A 23,242-nucleotide genomic window follows, 5' to 3' on the forward strand; every position below is an offset into this window, starting at 1 on the left:
CCAGCACTGATCCCTGGGGGACACCACTAGTGACAGGCTGCCAGCTGGCTGTGGCACCATTCACCACCACTCTCTGGGCTCTGCCCTCCAGCCAGTTCCTAACCCAGCACAGAGTGCTGCTGTCCAAGCCACAGGTTGACAGCTTCGCCAGGAGTTTGCTGTGGGGGACAGTGTCAAAGGCCTTGCTGAAGTCCAGGTAGACTACAGCAAGATCTAGAACCTGGGCTGACCCTGGCCATCACCTGCAGGACTGCCTCAGGCAGGTGCTGGAGCTAGGCCTTGGCAGGTGAGGCCTCTGCCCTGTCAGCTGCCCTCAGCTCCTGGCTTTCCCCTCAGACCTTGGTGCCCTGGCACTGGCCAGGGCTGTGGCAGAGCTGTGCCGTGCTGGTGCCAGCTTTACCTGTTCTGCAGAAGTGACTCCTGCTTGTTCACTGCTGTCAGTAGGGGTGGTTAGCATCCTTGGGTCGTTTCAATTGGACCTTCAAACGTTTCATGCCAATCTGGAAGCCATTCATGGCCTGGATAGCAGTCTGTGCACTGGATGGGTTGTCAAAGCTTACAAAACCTGAAGGAGAAGGACAGGAGGCACGGAGAGGAGCAGCACTGTCAGTGCCCTGGATGCCCACCCTGCTCCCCTTGCCCCCTGGCACCAGCACTCACCAAAACACTTGCTCTGGTTGGTGGCACGGTCCATGAACACCTTGGAGGAAATGATGTTGCCAAAGGGCAGAAACATCTGCATCAACTCATTGTCTCCAAACTCCTGAGGGAGATGGTAGATGAAGAGATTGCAGCCTTCAGGACCTGCAGGCACGAGGACAATGGGGAGGGACAAAACAGAGAGCCCCCAGAGGGAAGGGGAAGAGAAATGGGCTCACACCTGGAGCACAGCACTGGAGGAGAACCCCAGCACTGCCTCCTCCTGTCTTGACCTCCCCTTGCTTGTCTCTTTGTCCATGAAGGGTTCTGAGGGCTCTCTAATTGCAGCTGGGAGGCAATATGGAGACTTAGAGCTCCTGAAGAGCAGATTCACCTTCACAGTTTGTCCAGCTCCCATGGAGGGTGCTGGACACAACAACTCTGAGTGTCTGGAAGGAAATGAGCTGAGGTGACAGCTCCATGTTCATAGCTCTCCCTGTCCATAGGAGAGCAGCAGAAAGCTGCTGCTGTAGTAGCCCCTTGCCCACAGCTATGTAGTGGTTGCCTTCAGTCTCAAAGCCCCAGCCCCAGCTGGAATTCTCCTGGATTGCCACACATCCAATTTATGAGCTGCCCTGATCCTGCCCACTCCTTTACTGGCTTCCCTGTGAGCCTGGTGGGCACAGGGAGCTGTTCCCTCACTGACACCCAAAACACAAAGCAGCAGCAGGCAGAAGAATGTCTTTGCCTCCAGACCAGTGTTGAAACAGGCTGAAAAAGAAACTCAGGAAGTTAGGAAGGGTGAAGAAAGAGGACAGGAGAGTGGAGATGCTGGTGTGGTTGGTACCAGAGTGCTTCTGGCATCAGTGAAGGTGGGGAGGGAAGTGCTCTCTTCCCCTGCCTGCACTGGGAAGGTGCTGACTCTATGCCCTGTGCTGTCAAAGCCTGGTGCTGCAGAGCTTGCTGTACCCTTCGTACTTGGCAGCATCTGGCCAGGGAGAAGCTCAGCAAGTCTGTAAGCTCAGCAAGTCTCTGAACCCTCTGCAGAGACATGGCTGGTTCCAGCCCCAAGGTTAAAGATCAGAATGGACAAGGGGCAGTGCTGGCTCCTCTCTGCTAGGTTCTGTGATGTTGAGGACAAGCCAAGCACAAACCCCAATCCCCACCAGACACACACAGAGGCCCCAGTCCTCACCTTCTCGCTGCTGCTGCTGCAGGACAGGAGGTGGCTGGGGGATGCTCTGAGCAATGGGGGTGATGGTGGTGGTTGGGTACACAGCTGTAGTCCAGGAAGACAGAACAGACTGGTTAGCTGAGGATGTGGTCAGCCACAGAAGGGCTGGAAGGAGGCAAGGGAAGCTGGTACCTGCGTACTGCTGAACTCCTGTGAAGGCTGGGTGCAAAGTCTCTGCTACTGAAGGGCTCTGGGCTGCAGAGGAGAACATAATCAGAAGCACATCAAGGAGAACCACTCCTGTGTTCTGTCTCTCTCCCCCCACCCTCCTTGCCAAGTAAGGATCAGTGCTTGGCTGGTAGGGAGATAAAAAAAATGGTGGGCAGGGTGAAAATCCACTAAGAAAAAAAAAAAAAAAAGAGCTAAGTGCAGCTCCTGAGCTCTCCAGAGGGATTTTTTTCCCTGCTCTCTGTACCTGAGTATGGCACAAGGCCATTGGTGTAAACTGTTTCCAAGGTTGGATGCCCATTTGGGAATGGTACCACTCCAGTGAATCCATTTGAAATGGGTGCCACCAGTCCTGGCATGGCTGCTGTCCCCAGGAGAGGTGGTGAGTGTAGCCCTGCAGCAGAGCAAGAAGAGGAGGAGGACATCCCATGAGAGTCAACGTCCTGCAAAGCTCCTTCCATCTGCCTGCCAAGGCTGCTCTGTAGGAAGCTATGATCTCTCCTAGCTGGCATGTGGAGGTGACAGACTTTCTGCTGGAGCCTTCACCAAAGTAGAGGCAGCAGCAGAGTGTGCAGCACTGCTGGTGCTGGCTGCTGGCAGAGCTTTGGGACTGAGGATTTTCAGGCCAGGCTGTAGAGCACCTTGGCATGACACAACCCTGCTCAAGCACTGCTGGTGGTGTCACTGTGGGATGGGGACAACAAAGCACCTGGGGACTACATCCTTCTTTAGAATATCAAAGGGGGAAAGTGCAGCAAGGAGGAGAAGCAGCAGGGCAAGAGAGCCTGTGAGGGTGCAGGGAGGTTTGCAGCAATTTCTGCAGCACTAGGTAGGGGCTGCTGCCCTCAGAGGCTGCAGGGTCAGAGGAGAGTGGCCTGATGCTGAGCCTGCAGGGGTGTGGGAACTGTTTTACCTGTGTGAGCACCGTGCTGAGTGCCGGGGCTGGAGCTCTGTGGGTGGTGAAGGACCTGCTGCGCCTTGGCCCACACCAGGCCCTCACCTGATGCTGGTGCAATGGGAGCGGCTGGCAGCCCGTTGAGACTGACGGCGCCGATCTGCTGGATGTGGCACGGGGAAAAGGCGACGCCCGGGCTCAGGTAACTGCCGTGCGAGGCGGACAGAACCGTCGTCTGCTGCTGCATCAGCTGCAAAGCAGGACCGAGCAGTCAGGGTCCCAGGCCGGGGGCCCTCCGCCGCCGCAGGCGGGGCTCGGGGAGGCTGCGCAGGGCAGTCCGTGCAGGTGCCGGGGCTCCGGCCCTGCCATGTTCCGCGGCCGCCGCTGGGAGGCGCCGGCTGCCGGCCCCGCAGCCTCCCGCTGGCGGCTGGGACCTGCGGGCGGCCTCGGGAGCCGCTGTCCGCTCCTGGGGCCCCGCGGCTGGGCATGAAGCTCCCTGCGGCCACCGCCCGGGAGGGCTGAGCACCGCTTCCTGCCCTCCAGGCTCGGGCCGGGGCCCGGCGGCATCCCCGGGGCCATGGGGGACTCCGCCTCGCCCTCCCCGCACGCCGGCAGCCCCGAGGGGGCTCCGGTGCACCGGGACGGAGCCCTCCCACTCTGGAGCTACCTGCGGTTTGTTCTTTTGTATTGGTTGGGTTTGGATTTATTGCTTTTTGGGATTGATTGGGGTTTTTTTGCATTGATTAGTTTTTTTGCATTGATTGGGTTTTTTTGCATTGATTTTTTTTTGCATTGATTGGGTTTTTTTTGCATTGATTTTTTTTTTGCATTGATTGGGTTTTTTTGCATTGATTAGTTTTTTTGCATTGATTGGGTTTTTTTGCATTGATTGGTTTTTTTTGCATTGATTTTTTTTTTGCATTGATTGGGTTTTTTGCATTGATTTTTTTTTTCTGCATTGATTATTTTTCATATTGATTGTTTTTTTCATATTGATTGGGTTGATTTGCTTTGGATTTATTGCTTTTGGGGATTGATTGGAGTTTTTTGAATTGATTGGGGTTTTTTTTGCATTGATTGTTTTTTGTATTGATTGTTTTTTTCATATTGATTTGGTTTGGATTGATTGTTTCTTGGGATTGATTGGGGTTTTTTTGCATTGATTTTTGTATTGATTGTTTTTTCATATTGATTTGGTTTGGATTGATTGTTTTTTGGGATTGATTGGGGGATTTTTGCATTGATTGTTTTTTTTTTTGCATTGATTTTCTTTGCATTGATTGTTTTTCATATTGATTGTTTCTCGTATTGATTGTTTTTTTCATATTGATTGGGTTTGGACTGATTGGGTTTTGGATGGATTTTTTTTTTTTGATTGATTATTTTTGGATTATTTTTTGATTGATTGTTTTTGTGTTGATTGGGTTTTGTATTGATTGGGGTTCTTTTTCAGCTCCCACTTCAGTTCCCCAATTTCCCTTCAACCCAATCACTGACTTCAACTTGTTGAACAAACTGAAATGCAGGGAATAATTCACTTTGCACTTGCAGAAGAGGCACCTGGGATCAAAACCTGGTTTAAGCAGTGAAATAAACTGCTTCCAGCTGCTTTAGCCAGTCCTGTTTCCCAGATAAGGATGAGATTTTTTTTCCCCCTAGAGCTTGTACCAGCTGTTTGCCTGCTTTTAATATCTTGTGTATTTGAACAGAGCAGAGTAACTTTAGAGCTGACACAGCCTGTGATTATTTTATGTGTAAGTTGAGACAGTTTTTAAAGGAAAATCCAATTAATATATTATTTACATCCAACTGAAAGAAAAAAAAATACAAACTAAAAAAACCCCAAACTACCCAGGCTCTAAATTTCTTCTTCCTAGGCCAGGGACTCTGGGGACTGCTTTGGTTTGGTGAGGCAGCAAACCCCCCCCTAGGGACAGGGAGAGAAAGTTGTCAGGGTATTAAATTGTGATGCAGGAGCTCATCCCAGCAGCACTCCTTCCTCTCAGTCTAATCCAACCACAGCCAGAATTGTCAGCTCCATCTCCTGGGCCTGGGAGTAAGCTTGGGTGCAGCATTTACTACTCCAAGCCCTGCGCCATGCAAGCATGAAATATGTTGGGAGTTCCTTGGAGCCTTGGCTTCCCAAAGGTCTCAGCTCCCAAGAGCTGCCCATGGCAGGAGATTTGGAGGTGCTGTAAGGAGGTTCAGCACCTCCCTTCTGTCCCCACTTGCAGAGATGGCATTGCAAAGGGCTGATAACCTTCTCCCTCTGATGAGGATGCTGCATGCAGGGAACAACTGGTTAGGATCTCTTCTCCAAGGAGCAAAGTGACTAAAGATTGGGATGGCACAAGAGAAGAAACAAGCAGGTGTGAGGAGGGTGCCTCAGAAAGACTCTAGAGAACCCAAACCAGTGGAAAGGAAAAGGAAGGAAAAAAAAAAACTGAAAGAGTGGGAGACAGGCTGAGTCCTGAGCAAGAGGAAAGCCAAAATAAAGTCACAGAGCAGGAAGGGCAGCGAAGGATCAGAGACAAAGCAGCAAGTTTACAGACACAGCTGAAAAACAAGGAGCACAGCCTAGGCCTCTTGTCATCAGCAAGGGGTTCTGAAGACTGGAGGGTACTTAAAGATTGAGTCCAGAAGGTCTTGCTGCTCTCCTTCCCTACAGATCCTGGTCCATAAGCTACTAAAAGCACTTCACTGCCCTCATAACCTCACTGGGTGGTCCATTCCTGCCTCGCTCAGCACCATCAGTAGAAGACACACCAGAATGATCACCTCATAGCTGCCACACAGCTGAGCTAAGCTATAGCCTTATACCTCAGGCAGAGCTGGCTTGTGACTTAGAGGGCTTAAACAGAAAAGCTTGGTCCTGGCAAGAGACACTGGTGCTTGGTCAAAGAGCAGTTCTCCCCTCCAAACAATTCTGCTGGAAGCCTTGGTGGTTGGGATGCTGCAGCTGTTCTCAGCCTCACTGTACAAGAAGAATCAAATCATTTGTGTGGGACAAAATCTGCCCCTGGTTCCCCAAATTCCCCAATGCTATGGAGCCTCAGGCACTGCCTCTTTTCTTTTGCTGCTCCATCTTCTTGCCATACACTTAAATGGCCTCAAGTTGCACCAGGGGAGGTTTAGGTTGGGCATTAGGAAAAAAACCTTCCCTGAAAGGGTTGTTAAGCCTTGGAACAGGCTGCCCAGGGCAGTGGTGGAGTCCCCATCCTTGGAAGGATTTAAAAGCTGTGTAGATGTGGTGCTGAGGTCCATGGTTTAGTGGTGACCTGGCAGTGCTGGGTTAAGGGTTGGACTTGATGACCTTAAAGGTCTCTTCCAACTAAAATGATTCTGTGGCATTTGGCAGTTCCCAGGAATTCTCAGCCAGCAACTGAGAAATGGTTCCTTCTCTGTCATGTGGGTGGAGAGGAGACACCACTGAAGCCAGAGATGGAAGAGGTGTCCACATATATGAGAAGAGGAGGTTTATTTGTGTTTCTTCCCCTGGAAAATCACTCTCAGTACCAACATCTACTTTTGAGTTGTCTGACACAAGCATCCCTCATACCTTGAGTACTGAACCTCCTTCCATGAGCTTTATACTCAGGGTAGCAGAGACCTTCAAGTGACAAGCACCAGGAAGACCCAAAAGCTGCTCCACCCCAGCTGATCAGGGACTTAATGGAGTTTGGGACCTATCTCAAATGAAAACAACAATAAATGGCAATCACCACCATCCCTCCAAGGCAAGGAGGTTCTAAAACCCAAAGCACAGCCACTCTTGCCAGAGGAGGTCAGCCTGCTGAAACACCTCTCCCCCTCTGCTCCCTCTTCCAGCATCCTCCAAACTCCAGGGTCGTAGTAGCCAAGAGAAAAAACTCCTGGGAGCCAAGGACAGCACTGGGAGGATCAGCACCTTCCTGAGAATTTCAGCAGAGATGGGCCCAGGGCTCTCATGGTGCTCCAAAACCAAACACACATTTGTGCCACAGACCCAGAGGAAGAGTGCCCACGTTGGCAGACTGCCAGGGAGAGGGATGAGAGGGAATGGATTGAAGCTTGAGGAGGGCAGATTGAGACTGGAGATTAGAAAGAAATTCTTAACAGTGAGGGTGGGGAGACACTGGAACAGGTTGCCCAGAGGGGGTTGTGGATGTCCCCTCCCTGGAGGTGTTCAAGGTCAGGTTAGATGAGGCCTTGAGCCACCTGGGCTGGTGGGAGGTGTCCCTGCCCATGGCAGGGGGTTGGAACTGGATAAGCTTTCAGGTCCCTTCCAACCCAACCCATTCCATGAATCTCTGAACCTATTCTATGCCTGGCAGACACCACCCAGGAATCTGAGCTCTGAGCTGTCCTCAAAACAAGCCAGAAAGACCCCAGCTCGTGCTTGCCCTGCTCCCCAGACACCTCCGTCAGTCTGCACCACATCAGCCAAATCCAACCTCCCTGTCACAAGCTTCCACCTCTCTCCTTGTCCCTCCTGCTTCCACCAGAGAACCGCACAGCGATCGGGGAAGGGAGGCGGGGGGAACGCGGGGAAACCCGAAACCAGGAGCAACTCCCAGCTGCTGGGGAAAAGCCTTCAGGCACTTGTTACAAGAGAGGGAGATCCCTTTGTGACCTCCCAGCGCGGAGGTTTGGTGCTGCCCCACAGCAGGAGGGCAGCTCCTCCTTCCCCCCGCCCCGGGCCCCACACACGCAGGATACTCACAGCCTGCGCATAGGCGCTGTATGGGCTGAACGGCAAGGTGAGAGATGGAGTGAAAATCCCCAGCTGCCCCACCATTTGCTGCATACGACGGAGGGTCCTCTCCTTATCTGTGTCAGCAAACTTCACCACTAGACTGGAGGAGGCGCCCTAGGCACAGAGAGAGAGAGAAAGAGAGAGAGAGAGGAGACAGAGAGAGGAGGCAGGGAGGGGAGGAGAAGCCGCGGGACAGGCAGAGAGTCAGCGGTCAAGGCAGGACGTGGGGGGGGGGGGGGGGGCAGGACAGGCAGCAGAGAGGAGTTTGGGGAGAGGAGCAAAAGAGCAAATATTGGCATGAAAGTGCACAGGAGCTGCCTGGAACCTGGGCTGTGCCCTTCCCCATCCGTCAGTCCGTCCAACCCTTCGCTCTCCCCACCCCTGACAGGACCTTGCAGGGGTGCCCAAGTGGGTGCCACACATGCCTGGCTGCCTTCTCCGGGTGCACACGTGCCTGGCTGCCTTCACCCAGCACAGTGTCAGCCACCAGCACCTTCTTTCCACCACCACTGAGCTTGGCTTGGCTGGGCAGAGCAGTTCCTGGCAGCTGGAAACGAACCTGGGCTGCAGCAATGCCCACAAGGTGCCCCGAAATCCAGGTTGGAGGTTGTGAGAGATGAGATCACAACTGCAGCTCCATGTGCACAAGAAGGCACAGCTGATGCTGCACAGCCCCACACAGTGCACACAGCATCCCCATCCACACCTGGCCTGTCCCAGAGACCTCCTTCTCCTGCCTGCATAAGAGAAGGTGGGGAGTGTGCTCAGCCCCTGGAGTCCTGTCTGCTCACACTGCTGAATTCTTAGCTTGCATTCTGCTTTCCTTCTGAACTAGTCCAGGTAGCTGCCTCCAAGAAAAATCCATGGGCTTGCTCTTGGCTCTCTTTTATTCAGCCTTTCTAGCTGCAAGTGCTGTCACTACCAGCCTGGACAGGCACACACCAGCCCAGGAGGCAGGATGGCTCCCAAAGACAAGATGTGCACACACACACACACAGAGCCCCTTACCCCCCACAGCCACAGGAGCTGCAAACTGCTCCTGTTTTGGGGTCAGTGAGGAGTGGCTCCTGCAAAAGGGTGATGGGAGGAGGATGAGGAAGAGGGTAGGACCCCTGGCCTTATACTCACGGGCATTGTCTGGCTGCCATGGAGTGCGTGGATTGCTGCCTGAGCCTCTGTGTGAGAGGAGAACTTTACAAAAGCACAGCCTGGAAAGGGACAGAAAGAGCACAGGAGATTGCAGTGACAGGGCTGCTGTGGAAGTGCCCCTTGCATCACCATGCAAGAGGCAGCAGCATCTGGATCTCAAGCAAGGCAAAGGAAAAGCCACCCCACGAAAGCAGGGAACAAAAAAAAAGGATGACTCATCCAAAGTCCTTTTCTCCTGGAAAAAACAGGAAGGGTCTCAGATTGCTGCTTCCATGATACACTCCATAGATGATGTCACCATCTCCCCCCTCTTTGCTCCTGATTACCTCTTCCCCAAGTTCTCCATCCACTCCTAACTGTGGCTCCAAACACTTCCAGCTGCAGAGCCAGGGTGAGTCAGGAGGCTCCCACCAGTGATCCTGAGAACTCAGCTCCTCATGGTGCTCTGCTTCCCCTTGGGGCTCTGCCCCTCTGCCCCAACCTTCCCTGGCAGCAGACAACTCCACCTGCCCTGCTCCCTCTGTGCCTGGGTGGTAGATTAAGGTTAGGCCTTTAAAAATGTTCACAGATCTTGAAGAGAAAGTAGGAAAATGTAAATAAATCCCTACTGGGTGCAAAAAAGGAAGATAATGATAGTTCTAGACAATCCCATTGGAGAGTCATCTACCATCAGAATTAGGTTGGGTAAATAATTTCTCTTTCTTCTTGCCTCTTTGCTCTGGGAGAGACTAACTTGCTTCTGCTTGACCTTGGCTGCATTGCTTTGGCTAAGTCTAACAAAATATCTCTCTGCTCTTTTTTCTTGCCCCTTTTGTGTACAAGGGGGTAAGAGGGTGGGGAGCAGGGAGGGAAAAGCTCTTAGCTACCCTTGGTCTTTAGCTGTTCATTAATTGTAAATCCCTGTAAATATTGCAAATTCTATGGATTTTGTACATATCCCTTGCATTTCATTGTAGATTGTAGTTTTTGTTTGTAAACACAGCTTTCATTTGCTTCCAACTGAGCTGGGCTGGCAAATTTAATGTTGGAGGCAGGGAGGGGGGAAGGAATTTTCCAACCCACCACAGCCTGGTGGTGCAAAAGCTTCACCTAAAGGTGCTGGGGTGAGGAGGGGAGGGGAAAATAAGTTCCCTGGTGGAGAGAGGAGGCACAGGTGAGGGCTACCTGGAGAGCAGGGAGAAAGGGCACAAGGTGCTGAGGGGTGGAATCTTCCAACCCACCACAGCCTGGTGGTGCTAAAGCTTCACCTAAAGGTGGTGGGAGGCAGGGGAAAATAAATTCTCTGGTGGAGAGAGGAGGCACAGGTGAGTGCTACCTGGAGAGCAGGGAGAAAGGGCACAAGATGCTGAGGAGTGGAATCTTCCAACCCACCACAGCCTGGTGGTGCTACAGTTTCACCTAAAGGTGGTGGGAGGGAGGGGGACGGGAAAATAAGTTCCCTGGTGGAGAGAGGAGGCACAGGTGAGTGCTACATGAAGAGCAGGCAGAAAGGGCACAAGATGCTGAGGGGTGGAATCTTCCAACACACCACAGCCTGGCCATGCTAAAGCTTCAGCTAAAGGTGGAGAAGGGGGGAAGGGGAGGGGAAAATAAGTTCCCTGGTGGAGAGAGGAGGCACAGGTGAGTGCTACCTGGAGAGCAGGGAGAAAGGGCACAAGATGCTGAGGAGTGGAATCTTCCAACACACCACAGCCTGGCCATGCTAAAGCTTCACCTAAAGGTGGAGAAGGGGGGAAGGGGAGGGGAAAATAAGTTCCCTGGTGGAGAGAGGAGGCACAGGTGAGGGCTACCTGGAGAGCAGGGAGAAAGGGCACAAGGTGCTGAGGGGTGGAATCTTCCAACCCACCACAGCCTGGTGGTGCTAAAGCTTCACCTAAAGGTGGGGTCAGGGGGGAGGGAGAAAATAAGTTCCCTGGTGGAGAGAGGAGGCACAGGCTACCTGGAGAGCAGGGAGAAAGGGCAGAAGATGCAGAGGGGTTCACACCTTTGCTGTTCCCATCAGGTCCACGGAGCACTGTACATTCATCAATCACCCCGAAGGGTTCAAAGAGCCGGAGCACGTCATCCTCAGACTGCTGCTTATTTAACATGCCCACAAAGAGCTTCCTGTCCCCTAGGGGCAAACACAGAAACATCAACCTTCTATGAGGCTTAACAGTCCAAAGCAGGAGGGATAGGACACTTCTAAGCACATCACAGCCTAGTGCTGAAAAGGGTGCCTGGCTGGGGGAACGATTTGCTGTTGGCTGAAACGCTTCCAGGGGTGACTGTGTGCAGGGTTCTCTCAAGCTCCTCCTATCTGGCAAAGGTTTCTGTGGCTTTTCCCTGTCCTCCCTTTCCCAAAGGACTAAAAATTGGGAAAAAAACCCCCAAGATTAGTAATTTGCTTCTATTCCTTAGTCCTTTCCTTTGTACCATCCAACACAAATGGGGGGAAGAAAAACTGCCTGGGCAACTGTCCCCTCATTGGGCAGTGCAGGAAGTCCAGGAGGAGGAGACAGAGCAGATCAAACCAGGCAGGGAGAATAAATCCCAGGACCCTTGGGTTTCTGGGACCCTTTTCCTTCTCTCCAAAACCACTGTTCCCACAGCTGCTGTGTAACCAAGCATCTTAGCCTTAGTTTGCCCTTCTCTCCTTCTCTCCTCCAGTTTAACCAGGATGTCTCCCAGGATGGCCTCTAAGGCCTGGATCCCAATTTGCCTTACCATAGGATCAGCTGGCTGAGGGCCAACCAACAGCTTCATGGTGCCTACTCTTCCCTTCTCCAAGGGCTTTTTGTATCCCTGTCACACTGGTGGGGGGTGGAAGGCTGCCAAAGCATCTAGGACTTGGAGCTCAGGGTCCTTCTGGGTTCCTCTATCAGCAGGCAGAAGTGAGGATTATGGTTTTGTGGGGATGGCCAAGGATGGGAGGTGGGAAGGAAGATGCAGACTGCCAATTCTCTACCCTCATCAGCACCCACAGGGGCCCATCACACAGCCTTGTGCCACCCAGTCAAGCACAAACACAGCAGTGGCTGCAGCAACATCCTCCACAGAGTGCTGTGAGCAGCTATTAAAATAGCACAACATGAAAACCTCAGCCTCATGCCAGTCCAAACTCCACTCCTGCGAGGAGACAGTTGTGCCAACTAGAGAGTCAACCCTCCCCCACTGCCCCACACTACCCACAGCAGTGAAATCCATCAGGATATGGCCCAGGAGGAGCAGGGAGAGAGAGGACTCCTCGTTGGCAGCAAGGGGATCAGAGGGACTGGCTTCAAAGACAACCACTGTAACGTGAGGCAGGTCAGGGAAAACAGCAAGGAAGCTGCTAGCTGAGAGTGCAGTGACCTGAAAAACCACAGGTCTTGGAGCTCTAACAGCAGGGCAGGCTGCAGGGGTGGCTGTGTGTAGGCATGGCAGGGATGGGAGACACAGCACACTCTCCACAGAGCCCCCTCAGCCCTTTCCTTGCTCCCTTTTTGCCTGGGAGGATGTTTCCCACCCAGCAAAGTAAGGAATCTGCCTCCCCTCTGCTGCTCTCCACACAGGGACACAGCTGGGAGCAGGTGCAGGGAGGCTCTGCAGGTGCCATGGCCCCTTGCAGGCACTCCCAGCAGGAATGGAGGAGCACACAGGGGCCTGCATGCACAGGAACATGCTTCACACTGGCCTAGCCCCAGCAGGTGCCTTCAGAAACAACATTCCTTGGGGAGCAGGAGGGATGGATGTGCAGGCAGATGCATTCTTCCACCATGCAGAGCCCAGAGGGAGGCACTGGGCATGGCTGCAGCACCCTCCCTGCAGGCACAGCTCCCCACTGGGCACTTGACATGCATGCAGGGATGACACCACAGGCAAAGGCTTCAAAGTGCTGCACCTAAGGCTTTGTGCTCCTGACTTTCAGCCATGGCTGAAATTGGGGCAGTTCCAAAGGCCAAATTTCCAGATTTCCCCCCATTTTCATGATTCCCTGGATAACTAAAGCTGTGGGAATCCCATCCCCTTCCACTTCCCTCATGATTCCTTCTACACTTCTCCCTGCACCCAGGTGGCAAGGGGTTGCATTTTGGAGACACTCTTGCAGCTGCTTTGAGTCTATCCAAAATTTACTGCTCTGGCAACACCAAGAAGGCCCAGCCAAGGCACAAGGCTCAACAGCTGATCAACCAGGTGCTCTCCAGCTGCCTTCTCAGCAGTAACACAGCATCTGCCCCCACCCAAGGGCCCTCCAGAAGTAGCCCAAAGCCCTGCAAGCCCTTTCACCTGATGTCTGCTGCCACCACTCTTCAAGCAGCCTATCCCAAGTCACCTGAGCTTCCTCAAGCCACTGCTGTGCATCCCTGGGCTCCTTTCAATCCCCAGCAGGGACTCCTTGCAGTGCAGGAAGATCTTCTCTCCCCCACTTGCTGTAACTGCACAACCTCCTTCTGCCATTTCTTTCCCCACCCCCCCCTTCCTTTTTCTCTCCAGCTCTTGTTTTTCACCCTCTGATTGGCAATTTCCCATGCTGTCCAGCAACCAGGAAAATTGTCTCTGATCTCTGACTGTTGAGTTCCCATGGAAACATGCTCTGGGCACAGTCAGTCACCCAGGCAGCAGCAGGAAGGCCAATCCAGAGCAAGCTGCTGCTGAAGACAACACAGGAACAAGCAAGGGGTTAAGGCTGAAGGCATCAACCATGAGAGAGAGAGGGAAGAGCACACAAGCTCTGGACACTGCTCCTCTTTAAACCCAGTGGATCTAGGTCATCTGGCCAACAGCTGTCAGCAGCAAGGATGAGGGAGAGGGAGGAAGCCTGCTCCAGCAGTTGGGCTGTGGACAGGACACATCAAATCTCCTTGGGTATGCAGAGAGCTTCCTTGTCTCTAAGGCAGTGCTAATGGGCTTGGGCTAGCTGTCATATCACATCAGTGCAGCAGAGTGCTCCAGGTCTCACAAGAAGCACAGACAAGCTCCTCTGCCCCCTCACTCCTTCTCCTTCTGGCACTCCCAGGCTCACAGAGGCGTGAGGGAAAGGAGGAAAGAGCTGACAAAGCCTGCACCAGAATCACAGGTCCCCCTCTGAACTAATGCAGATGGAATCTTTGCACTAGAGAATTCCTTCTCTAGCACCCACACAGCCCCTGCAAGGCTTGGCCAGAACTGCCCCTTTGGCACACACAAAAGAAAATAGCATCTCTTAGACCAAGAGACAGGTTCTGGTGCAGGGTGCTTAATTTGAGAGATGTCAAGTCCCTGGGGAGGATAAAAGAGGTTCCCCTTCAAGGATAATGCAGAGCAAAGCCTCACTGATGCATGCAGCTGTTCCCTTGAGAAATTTCTAATCCAGGCAGTTCTGCCCTGCCCCAAATCTTTCTTTTACCTCCTGTCACTGTGGGGGCTCTTGCTATAAGGAAGGGCTCTTCCCATAGCTGCAAACTTGCTCAGCTTGAGTTGCACTCATCAGAGAAACACAAACTGTAAAGAAAACAAAGCTGCAGTGGTCACAGACTGAATTGTCTCTCCTCTGGTTTCACTGCTCTTGTTGTGAGAGGGCTTCATGCAGGGGCATGAGCTGTGCATGGCAGCCCTGTGCCATCCAGCCTGGGGTGCTTGGGAGCTGCCAGTGTGTGCCTGTAGTGGTTCTGTGTGCCTGCAGTGGTTCTGTGTGCCTGCAATGGTTCTGTGTGCCTGCAATGGTTCTGTGTATCTGCAATGGTTCTGTGTGCCTGTAATGGTTCTGTGTGCCTGCAATGGTTCTGTGTATCTGCAATGGTTCTGTGTGCCTGCAATGGTTCTGTGTACCTGCAATGGTTCTGTGTACCTGTAATGGTTCTGTGTACCTGCAATGGTTCTGTGTACCTGCAATGGTTCTGTGTGCCTGCAATGGTTCTGTGTATCTGCAATGGTTCTGTGTACCTGCAATGGTTCTGTGTACCTGCAATGGTTCTGTGTACCTGCAATGGTTCTGTGTGTCTGTAATGGTTCTGTGTACCTGTAATGGTTCTGTGTGCCTGTAATGGTTCTGTGTGCCTGCAATGGATCTCTGTGTCTGTAATGGTTCTGTGTGCCTGTAATGGTTCTGTGTGTCTGTAATGGTTCTGTGTGCCTGTAATGGTTCTGTGTACCTGCAATGCTTCTGTGTGCCTGTAATGGTTCTGTGTACCTGCAATGGTTCTGTGTACCTGCAATGGTTCTGTGTGCCTGCAATGGTTCTGTGTACCTGCAATGGTTCTGTGTGCCTGTAATGGTTCTGTGTACCTGCAATGGTTCTGTGTACCTGCAATGGTTCTGTGTACCTGTAATGGTTCTGTGTGCCTGTAATGGTTCTGTGTGCCTGTAATGGTTCTGTGTGCCTGTAATGGTTCTGTGTGCCTGCAATGGTTCTGTGTACCTGTAATGGTTCTGTGTGCCTGTAATGGTTCTGTGTACCTGTAATGGTTCTGTGTACCTGTAATGGTTCTGTGTGCCTGCAATGGTTCTGTGTGCCTGTAATGGTTCTGTGTGCCTGCAATGGTTCTGTGTGCCTGTAATGGTTCTGTGTACCTGCAATGGTTCTGTGTGCCTGTAATGGTTCTGTGTGCCTGCAATGGTTCTGTGTACCTGTAATGGTTCTGTGTGCCTGTAATGGTTCTGTGTGCCTGTAATGGTTCTGTGTGCCTGCAATGGTTCTGTGTGCCTGTAATGGTTCTGTGTACCTGCAATGGTTCTGTGTGCCTGTAATGGTTCTGTGTACCTGCAGTGGTTCTGTGTGCCTGCAATGGTTCTGTGTACCTGCAATGGTTCTGTGTGCCTGTAATGGTTCTGTGTGCCTGCAATGGTTCTGTGTGCCTGCAATGGTTCTGTGTGCCTGTAATGGTTCTGTGTACCTGCAATGGTTCTGTGTACCTGCAGTGGTTCTGTGTACCTGCAATGGTTCTGTGTACCTGCAATGGTTCTGTGTGCCTGCAATGGTTCTGTGTGCCTGTAATGGTTCTGTGTACCTGCAATGGTTCTGTGTGCCTGTAATGGTTCTGTGTGCCTGCAATGGTTCTGTGTGCCTGTAATGGTTCTGTGTGCCTGCAATGGTTCTGTGTGCCTGTAATGGTTCTGTGTGTCTGTAATGGTTCTGTGTGCCTGTAATGGTTCTGTGTGCCTGTAATGGTTCTGTGTACCTGCAATGGATCTGTGTGCCTGTAATGGTTCTGTGTGCCTGTAATGGTTCTGTGTACCTGCAATGGATCTGTGTGTCTGTAATGGTTCTGTGTACCTGTAATGGTTCTGTGTACCTGCAATGGTTCTGTGTGCCTGCAATGGTTCTGTGTACCTGTAATGGTTCTGTGTACCTGCAATGGTTCTGTGTGCCTGTAATGGTTCTGTGTGCCTGTAATGGTTCTGTGTGTCTGTAATGGTTCTGTGTGCCTGCAATGGTTCTGTGTGCCTGTAATGGTTCTGTGTACCTGCAGTGGTTCTGTGTACCTGCAATGGTTCTGTGTGTCTGTAATGGTTCTGTGTGTCTGTAATGGTTCTGTGTGTCTGTAATGGTTCTGTGTACCTGTAGTGGTTCTGTGTACTTGCAGTGGTTCTGTGTACCTGCAGTGGTTCTGTGTACCTGTAATGGTTCTGTGTACCTGTAATGGTTCTGTGTACCTGCAATGGTTCTGTGTACCTGCAATGGTTCTGTGTGCCTGCAATGGTTCTGTGTGCCTGCAATGGTTCTGTGTATCTGCAATGGTTCTGTGTACCTGCAATGGTTCTGTGTACCTGCAATGGTTCTGTGTGTCTGTAATGGTTCTGTGTGTCTGTAATGGTTCTGTGTGCCTGTAATGGTTCTGTGTGCCTGTAATGGTTCTGTGTACCTGCAATGGATCTGTGTGCCTGTAATGGTTCTGTGTGCCTGTAATGGTTCTGTGTACCTGCAATGGATCTGTGTGTCTGTAATGGTTCTGTGTACCTGTAATGGTTCTGTGTACCTGCAATGGTTCTGTGTGCCTGCAATGGTTCTGTGTACCTGTAATGGTTCTGTGTACCTGCAATGGTTCTGTGTGCCTGTAATGGTTCTGTGTGCCTGTAATGGTTCTGTGTGTCTGTAATGGTTCTGTGTGCCTGCAATGGTTCTGTGTGCCTGTAATGGTTCTGTGTACCTGCAGTGGTTCTGTGTGTCTGTAATGGTTCTGTGTGCCTGTAATGGTTCTGTGTGTCTGTAATGGTTCTGTGTGCCTGCAATGGTTCTGTGTGCCTGCAATGGTTCTGTGTGCCTGCAATGGTTCTGTGTGCCTGCAATGGTTCTGTGTGCCTGCAATGGTTCTGTGTACCTGCAATGGTTCTGTGTACCTGCAATGGTTCTGTGTACCTGCAATGGTTCTGTGTGCCTGCAATGGTTCTGTGTGCCTGCAATGGTTCTGTGTATCTGCAATGGTTCTGTGTACCTGCAATGGTTCTGTGTACCTGCAATGGTTCTGTGTACCTGCAATGGTTCTGTGTGTCTGTAATGGTTCTGTGTACCTGCAATGGTTCTGTGTGCCTGTAATGGTTCTGTGTGCCTGCAATGGATCTGTGTGTCTGTAATGGTTCTGTGTGCCTGTAATGGTTCTGTGTGTCTGTAATGGTTCTGTGTGCCTGCAATGGTTCTGTGTGCCTGTAATGGTTCTGTGTGCCTGCAATGGTTCTGTGTGCCTGCAATGGTTCTGTGTGCCTGCAATGGTTCTGTGTACCTGCAATGGTTCTGTGTACCTGCAATGGTTCTGTGCGCCTGCAATGGTTCTGTGTACCTGTAATGGTTCTGTGCGCCTGCAATGGTTCTGTGCGCCTGCAATGGTTCTGTGCGCCTGCAATGGTTCTGTGTACCTGCAATGGTTCTGTGTGCCTGTAATGGTTCTGTGTGCCTGCAATGGTTCTGTGTACCTGTAATGGTTCTGTGTGCCTGTAATGGTTCTGTGTGCCTGTAATAGTTCTGTGTGCCTGTAATGGTTCTGTGTGCCTGTAATAGTTCTGTGTACCTGTAATGGTTCTGTGTGCCTGCAATGGTTCTGTGTGCCTGCAGTGGTTCTGTGCGCCTGCAATGGTTCTGTGTACCTGCAATGGTTCTGTGTGCCTGCAATGGTTCTGTGTGCCTGTAATGGTTCTGTGTGCCTGCAATGGTTCTGTGTGCCTGCAATGGTTCTGTGTACCTGTAATGGTTCTGTGTACCTGCAGTGGTTCTGTGTACCTGTAATGGTTCTGTGTACCTGTAATGGTTCTGTGTACCTGCAATGGTTCTGTGTGCCTGCAATGGTTCTGTGTGCCTGCAATGGTTCTGTGTACCTGTAATGGTTCTGTGTACCTGCAGTGGTTCTGTGTGCCTGTAATGGTTCTGTGTACCTGCAATGGTTCTGTGTGCCTGCAGTGGTTCTGTGTGCCTGTAATGGTTCTGTGTACCTGCAATGGTTCTGTGTGCCTGCAGTGGTTCTGTGTGCCTGTAATGGTTCTGTGTACCTGCAATGGTTCTGTGTACCTGCAATGGTTCTGTGTGTCTGTAATGGTTCTGTGTACCTGCAATGGTTCTGTGTGCCTGCAATGGTTCTGTGTGCCTGTAATGGTTCTGTGTGCCTGCAATGGTTCTGTGTGCCTGTAATGGTTCTGTGTGCCTGCAATGGTTCTGTGTACCTGCAATGGTTCTGTGTGCCTGCAATGGTTCTGTGTGCCTGTAATGGTTCTGTGTGCCTGCAATGGTTCTGTGTGCCTGCAATGGTTCTGTGTACCTGTAATGGTTCTGTGTGCCTGTAATGGTTCTGTGTACCTGCAATGGTTCTGTGTACCTGCAATGGTTCTGTGTGTCTGTAATGGTTCTGTGTACCTGCAATGGTTCTGTGTGCCTGTAATGGTTCTGTGTGCCTGCAATGGTTCTGTGTACCTGCAATGGTTCTGTGTGCCTGTAATGGTTCTGTGTGCCTGTAATGGTTCTGTGTGTCTGTAATGGTTCTGTGTGCCTGTAATGGTTCTGTGTACCTGCAATGGTTCTGTGTACCTGCAATGGTTCTGTGTACCTGCAATGGTTCTGTGTGCCTGTAATGGTTCTGTGTACCTGCAGTGGTTCTGTGTACCTGCAGTGGTTCTGTGTGCCTGCAATGGTTCTGTGTGCCTGCAATGGTTCTGTGTACCTGCAATGGTTCTGTGTGCCTGTAATGGTTCTGTGTACCTGCAGTGGTTCTGTGTACCTGCAGTGGTTCTGTGTGCCTGTAATGGTTCTGTGTGCCTGTAATGGTTCTGTGTGCCTGCAATGGTTCTGTGTGCCTGCAATGGTTCTGTGTACCTGTAATGGTTCTGTGTGCCTGTAATGGTTCTGTGTGCCTGTAATGGTTCTGTGTACCTGCAATGGTTCTGTGTACCTGCAATGGTTCTGTGTGCCTGCAATGGTTCTGTGTGCCTGTAATGGTTCTGTGTGCCTGCAATGGTTCTGTGTACCTGCAATGGTTCTGTGCGCCTGCAATGGTTCTGTGTACCTGCAATGGTTCTGTGTACCTGCAATGGTTCTGTGTGTCTGTAATGGTTCTGTGTACCTGCAATGGTTCTGTGTGCCTGCAATGGTTCTGTGTGCCTGCAATGGATCTGTGTGCCTGTAATGGTTCTGTGTGCCTGTAATGGTTCTGTGTGTCTGTAATGGTTCTGTGTGCCTGTAATGGTTCTGTGTACCTGCAATGGTTCTGTGTACCTGCAATGGTTCTGTGTGCCTGTAATGGTTCTTTGTACCTGCAATGGTTCTGTGTACCTGCAATGGTTCTGTGTGCCTGCAATGGTTCTGTGTGCCTGCAATGGTTCTGTGTACCTGCAATGGTTCTGTGTACCTGCAATGGTTCTGTGTACCTGTAATGGTTCTGTGTGCCTGTAATGGTTCTGTGTACCTGCAATGGTTCTGTGTATCTGCAATGGTTCTGTGTACCTGTAATGGTTCTGTGTACCTGTAATGGTTCTGTGTGCCTGTAATGGTTCTGTGTACCTGCAATGGTTCTGTGTACCTGCAATGGTTCTGTGTGCCTGCAATGGTTCTGTGTGCCTGTAATGGTTCTGTGTGCCTGCAATGGTTCTGTGTACCTGCAATGGTTCTGTGTGTCTGTAATGGTTCTGTGTACCTGCAATGGTTCTGTGTGCCTGTAATGGTTCTGTGTGCCTGCAATGGATCTGTGTGTCTGTAATGGTTCTGTGTGCCTGTAATGGTTCTGTGTGCCTGTAATGGTTCTGTGTGTCTGTAATGGTTCTGTGTGCCTGTAATGGTTCTGTGTACCTGTAATGGTTCTGTGTGCCTGCAATGGTTCTGTGTGCCTGTAATGGTTCTGTGTGCCTGCAATGGTTCTGTGTACCTGCAATGGTTCTGTGTACCTGCAATGGTTCTGTGTACCTGCAATGGTTCTGTGTGCCTGCAATGGTTCTGTGTACCTGCAATGGTTCTGTGTACCTGTAATGGTTCTGTGTGCCTGCAATGGTTCTGTGTGTCTGTAATGGTTCTGTGTACCTGCAATGGTTCTGTGTACCTGTAATGGTTCTGTGTGTCTGTAATGGTTCTGTGTGCCTGCAATGGATCTGTGTGTCTGTAATGGTTCTGTGTACCTGCAATGGTTCTGTGTACCTGCAATGGTTCTGTGTGCCTGCAATGGTTCTGTGTACCTGCAATGGTTCTGTGTGTCTGTAATGGTTCTGTGTACCTGCAATGGTTCTGTGTACCTGTAATGGTTCTGTGTACCTGCAATGGTTCTGTGTACCTGTAATGGTTCTGTGTACCTGCAATGGTTCTGTGTGCCTGCAATGGTTCTGTGTGCCTGCAATCGTTCTGTGTACCTGCAATGGTTCTGTGTACCTGCAATGGTTCTGTGTGCCTGCAATGGTTCTGTGTACCTGCAATGGTTCTGTGTACCTGCAGTGGTTCTGTGTACCTGTAATGGTTCTGTGTACCTGCAATGGTTCTGTGTACCTGCAATGGTTCTGTGTGCCTGCAATGGTTCTGTGTACCTGCAATGGTTCTGTGTACCTGCAGTGGTTCTGTGTGCCTGTAATGGTTCTGTGTGCCTGCAATGGTTCTGTGTGCCTGCAATGGTTCTGTGTACCTGCAATGGTTCTGTGTGTCTGTAATGGTTCTGTGTACCTGCAATGGTTCTGTGTGCCTGCAATGGTTCTGTGTGCCTGTAATGGTTCTGTGTACCTGCAATGGTTCTGTGTGCCTGTAATGGTTCTGTGTGCCTGTAATGGTTCTGTGTGCCTGCAATGGTTCTGTGTACCTGCAATGGTTCTGTGTACCTGCAATGGTTCTGTGTACCTGTAATGGTTCTGTGTACCTGTAATGGTTCTGTGTGCCTGTAATGGTTCTGTGTACCTGCAATGGTTCTGTGTACCTGCAATGGTTCTGTGTGCCTGCAATGGTTCTGTGTGCCTGTAATGGTTCTGTGTGCCTGCAATGGTTCTGTGTACCTGCAATGGTTCTGTGTGCCTGCAATGGTTCTGTGTGCCTGTAATGGTTCTGTGTGCCTGTAATGGTTCTGTGTACCTGCAATGGTTCTGTGTGCCTGCAATGGTTCTGTGTACCTGCAATGGTTCTGTGTGTCTGTAATGGTTCTGTGTACCTGCAATGGTTCTGTGTACCTGCAATGGTTCTGTGTGCCTGTAATGGTTCTGTGTGTCTGTAATGGTTCTGTGTGCCTGCAATGGTTCTGTGTGCCTGTAATGGTTCTGTGTACCTGCAGTGGTTCTGTGTACCTGCAATGGTTCTGTGTGCCTGCAGTGGTTCTGTGTGCCTGTAATGGTTCTGTGTACCTGCAATGGTTCTGTGTGCCTGCAGTGGTTCTGTGTGCCTGTAATGGTTCTGTGTACCTGCAATGGTTCTGTGTGCCTGCAGTGGTTCTGTGTGCCTGTAATGGTTCTGTGTACCTGCAATGGTTCTGTGTGCCTGCAATGGTTCTGTGTACCTGCAGTGGTTCTGTGTACCTGCAGTGGTTCTGTGTGCCATTTGGAGCACCTCTACTATGAAGAGAGGCTGAGGGAGCTGGGATTCAGCCTGGGGAAGGCTCCAAGGAGACCTCAGAGCAGCTTTCCAGTGCCTTAAGGGGCTACAGGAGAGCTGGGGAGGGACTTTTGACAAGGGCTGGGAGTGACAGGATGAGGGACAATGGCTTTGAGCTGGAAGAGGAGAGATTGAGATTGGAGCTGAGGAGGAAATTCTTGGGATTGAGGATGGGGAGGCACTGCAATAGGTTGCTGCCCCCTTCCTGGAGGTGTTCAAAGCCAGGCTGGATGAGGCCTTGAGCAACCTGGGCTGGTGGGAGGTGTCCCTGCCCATGATAGGGGGATTAGAACTGGCTGATCTTTAAGGTCCCTTCCAACCAAACCCATTCAATGTATCTATGAATCCATGAGACATCTGGCAGCAGTCATCTTCCTTCATCTCCACTGCAGGCACCTCTCAAGGACAGCTCACCCAGTCTAGCATCACTGTTGAATCACCCTGAAGGCACTGGTCTCCTTTTACTGTCTACAACATGGAGAAGGACCTGAAACTCAACCCTGAACCCACAGGGGCTGAAGGAAGGTGAGCTGAATTGAGTCATTCATGTTTCAGACATGCTCTTTCCCTTGGGGGCTGAAGCCACAGGTCTTTGTCTGTAGGTGGCATGTCTGAGACTCTCAGGAATAAAACCACCCAGAATCCAGTAAAAGTCAGGTGTCAGCCCTCAAATAAATAATGAGAAGCTGTGGATTCTGTTTGGAAAAATAATCTGACTTAGATCAACTTCTTTGGGGTTTTTTTTAAAGGAGATCACATAAACACTTTCAGATTAAAATTTTGTTCCTGCCAGGGAAGGAATAAATTTCTTAATTATGATTAAAACTAACCACAAACTGTTTGGAAGTGACCCCTGTGAAAAACTCCAAACAAAAGCCTTCCAAATCTAAACCCAGCATGCAGGATCTGCTGCCCAAGACAACAAACATCTGACACAAATTCTCCCCTCCCCACCACTGAACTCCTTCCAGAGGCAGCACTGACAGCACAAGGTATGGAGAGGCAGATGAAGGAATGGAGAGGAAGAGAAGTGCACAGGGAAGACAAGGGAAAAGCAGCAAAATGGGTTCATCACTTTGGAAAAGGCTGGAGTTGCAAACCTTCTCCACCTGGAGGAGGCATCTGAGCTGCTGTGAGCTCCCCATTAAATTCTCAGAGATTTCTCCTGTTCCCCATCCTCCCTCGCTGAAGTACTCAGCGCACACAGCTCTCACCCAGCTGGTCCCCTGCAGGCTGACAGCACCTCCATCTCAGGCCTAAACTCAGCATCCTTCCTCTCCAGACTCTGTTTGCCCATCACATGCTATTTTCTGCAACAGCTCTTGGGCCCTGGCAGTGTGGTGGGGGCTGCTGCAGGACTGAGAGCGGAGAGGCTGAGAGTGCAGCAGCCATGGGGGAGGCAGAGGAGGGAGCTGCAGACAGCAGATTCAGCTACAAGCTGAAGAGGTTAAA

The 23,242-nt window shown here is 51.1% G+C and overlaps 1 protein-coding gene across 18 annotated transcripts in view; it reads right to left on the minus strand.

The window, feature by feature from the left end:
* Nucleotides 1-437: 437 nt before the first annotated feature.
* CELF5 (CUGBP Elav-like family member 5) overlaps nucleotides 438-23,242 on the minus strand; it is a 45,741-nt gene continuing 22,936 nt past the window's right edge. For 2 of the 18 annotated variants that reach the window (XM_054396376.1, XM_054396374.1), the window contains exons 4-12: nucleotides 10,805-10,933; nucleotides 8,800-8,879; nucleotides 7,639-7,785; nucleotides 3,042-3,186; nucleotides 2,289-2,435; nucleotides 2,006-2,068; nucleotides 1,835-1,918; nucleotides 661-804; nucleotides 438-565 (exon numbers count right to left, since the gene is read on the minus strand). In XM_054396376.1, the coding sequence (XP_054252351.1) occupies nucleotides 438-565; nucleotides 661-804; nucleotides 1,835-1,918; nucleotides 2,006-2,068; nucleotides 2,289-2,435; nucleotides 3,042-3,186; nucleotides 7,639-7,785; nucleotides 8,800-8,879; nucleotides 10,805-10,933 (1,067 nt within the window). Of the gene's footprint in view, nucleotides 566-660; nucleotides 805-1,834; nucleotides 1,919-1,990; nucleotides 2,069-2,288; nucleotides 2,436-3,035; nucleotides 3,187-7,638; nucleotides 7,786-8,799; nucleotides 8,880-10,804; nucleotides 10,934-11,613; nucleotides 11,631-13,750; nucleotides 13,758-23,242 lie in introns of those variants that run through there. The other 16 variants (XM_054396381.1, XM_054396380.1, XM_054396379.1 and 13 more) reach the window with 16 other exon arrangements.

The sequence above is a fragment of the Indicator indicator genome, chromosome 36 (genome assembly GCF_027791375.1).
Source record: "Indicator indicator isolate 239-I01 chromosome 36, UM_Iind_1.1, whole genome shotgun sequence".
Classification (NCBI taxonomy): Eukaryota; Metazoa; Chordata; class Aves; order Piciformes; family Indicatoridae; genus Indicator; species Indicator indicator.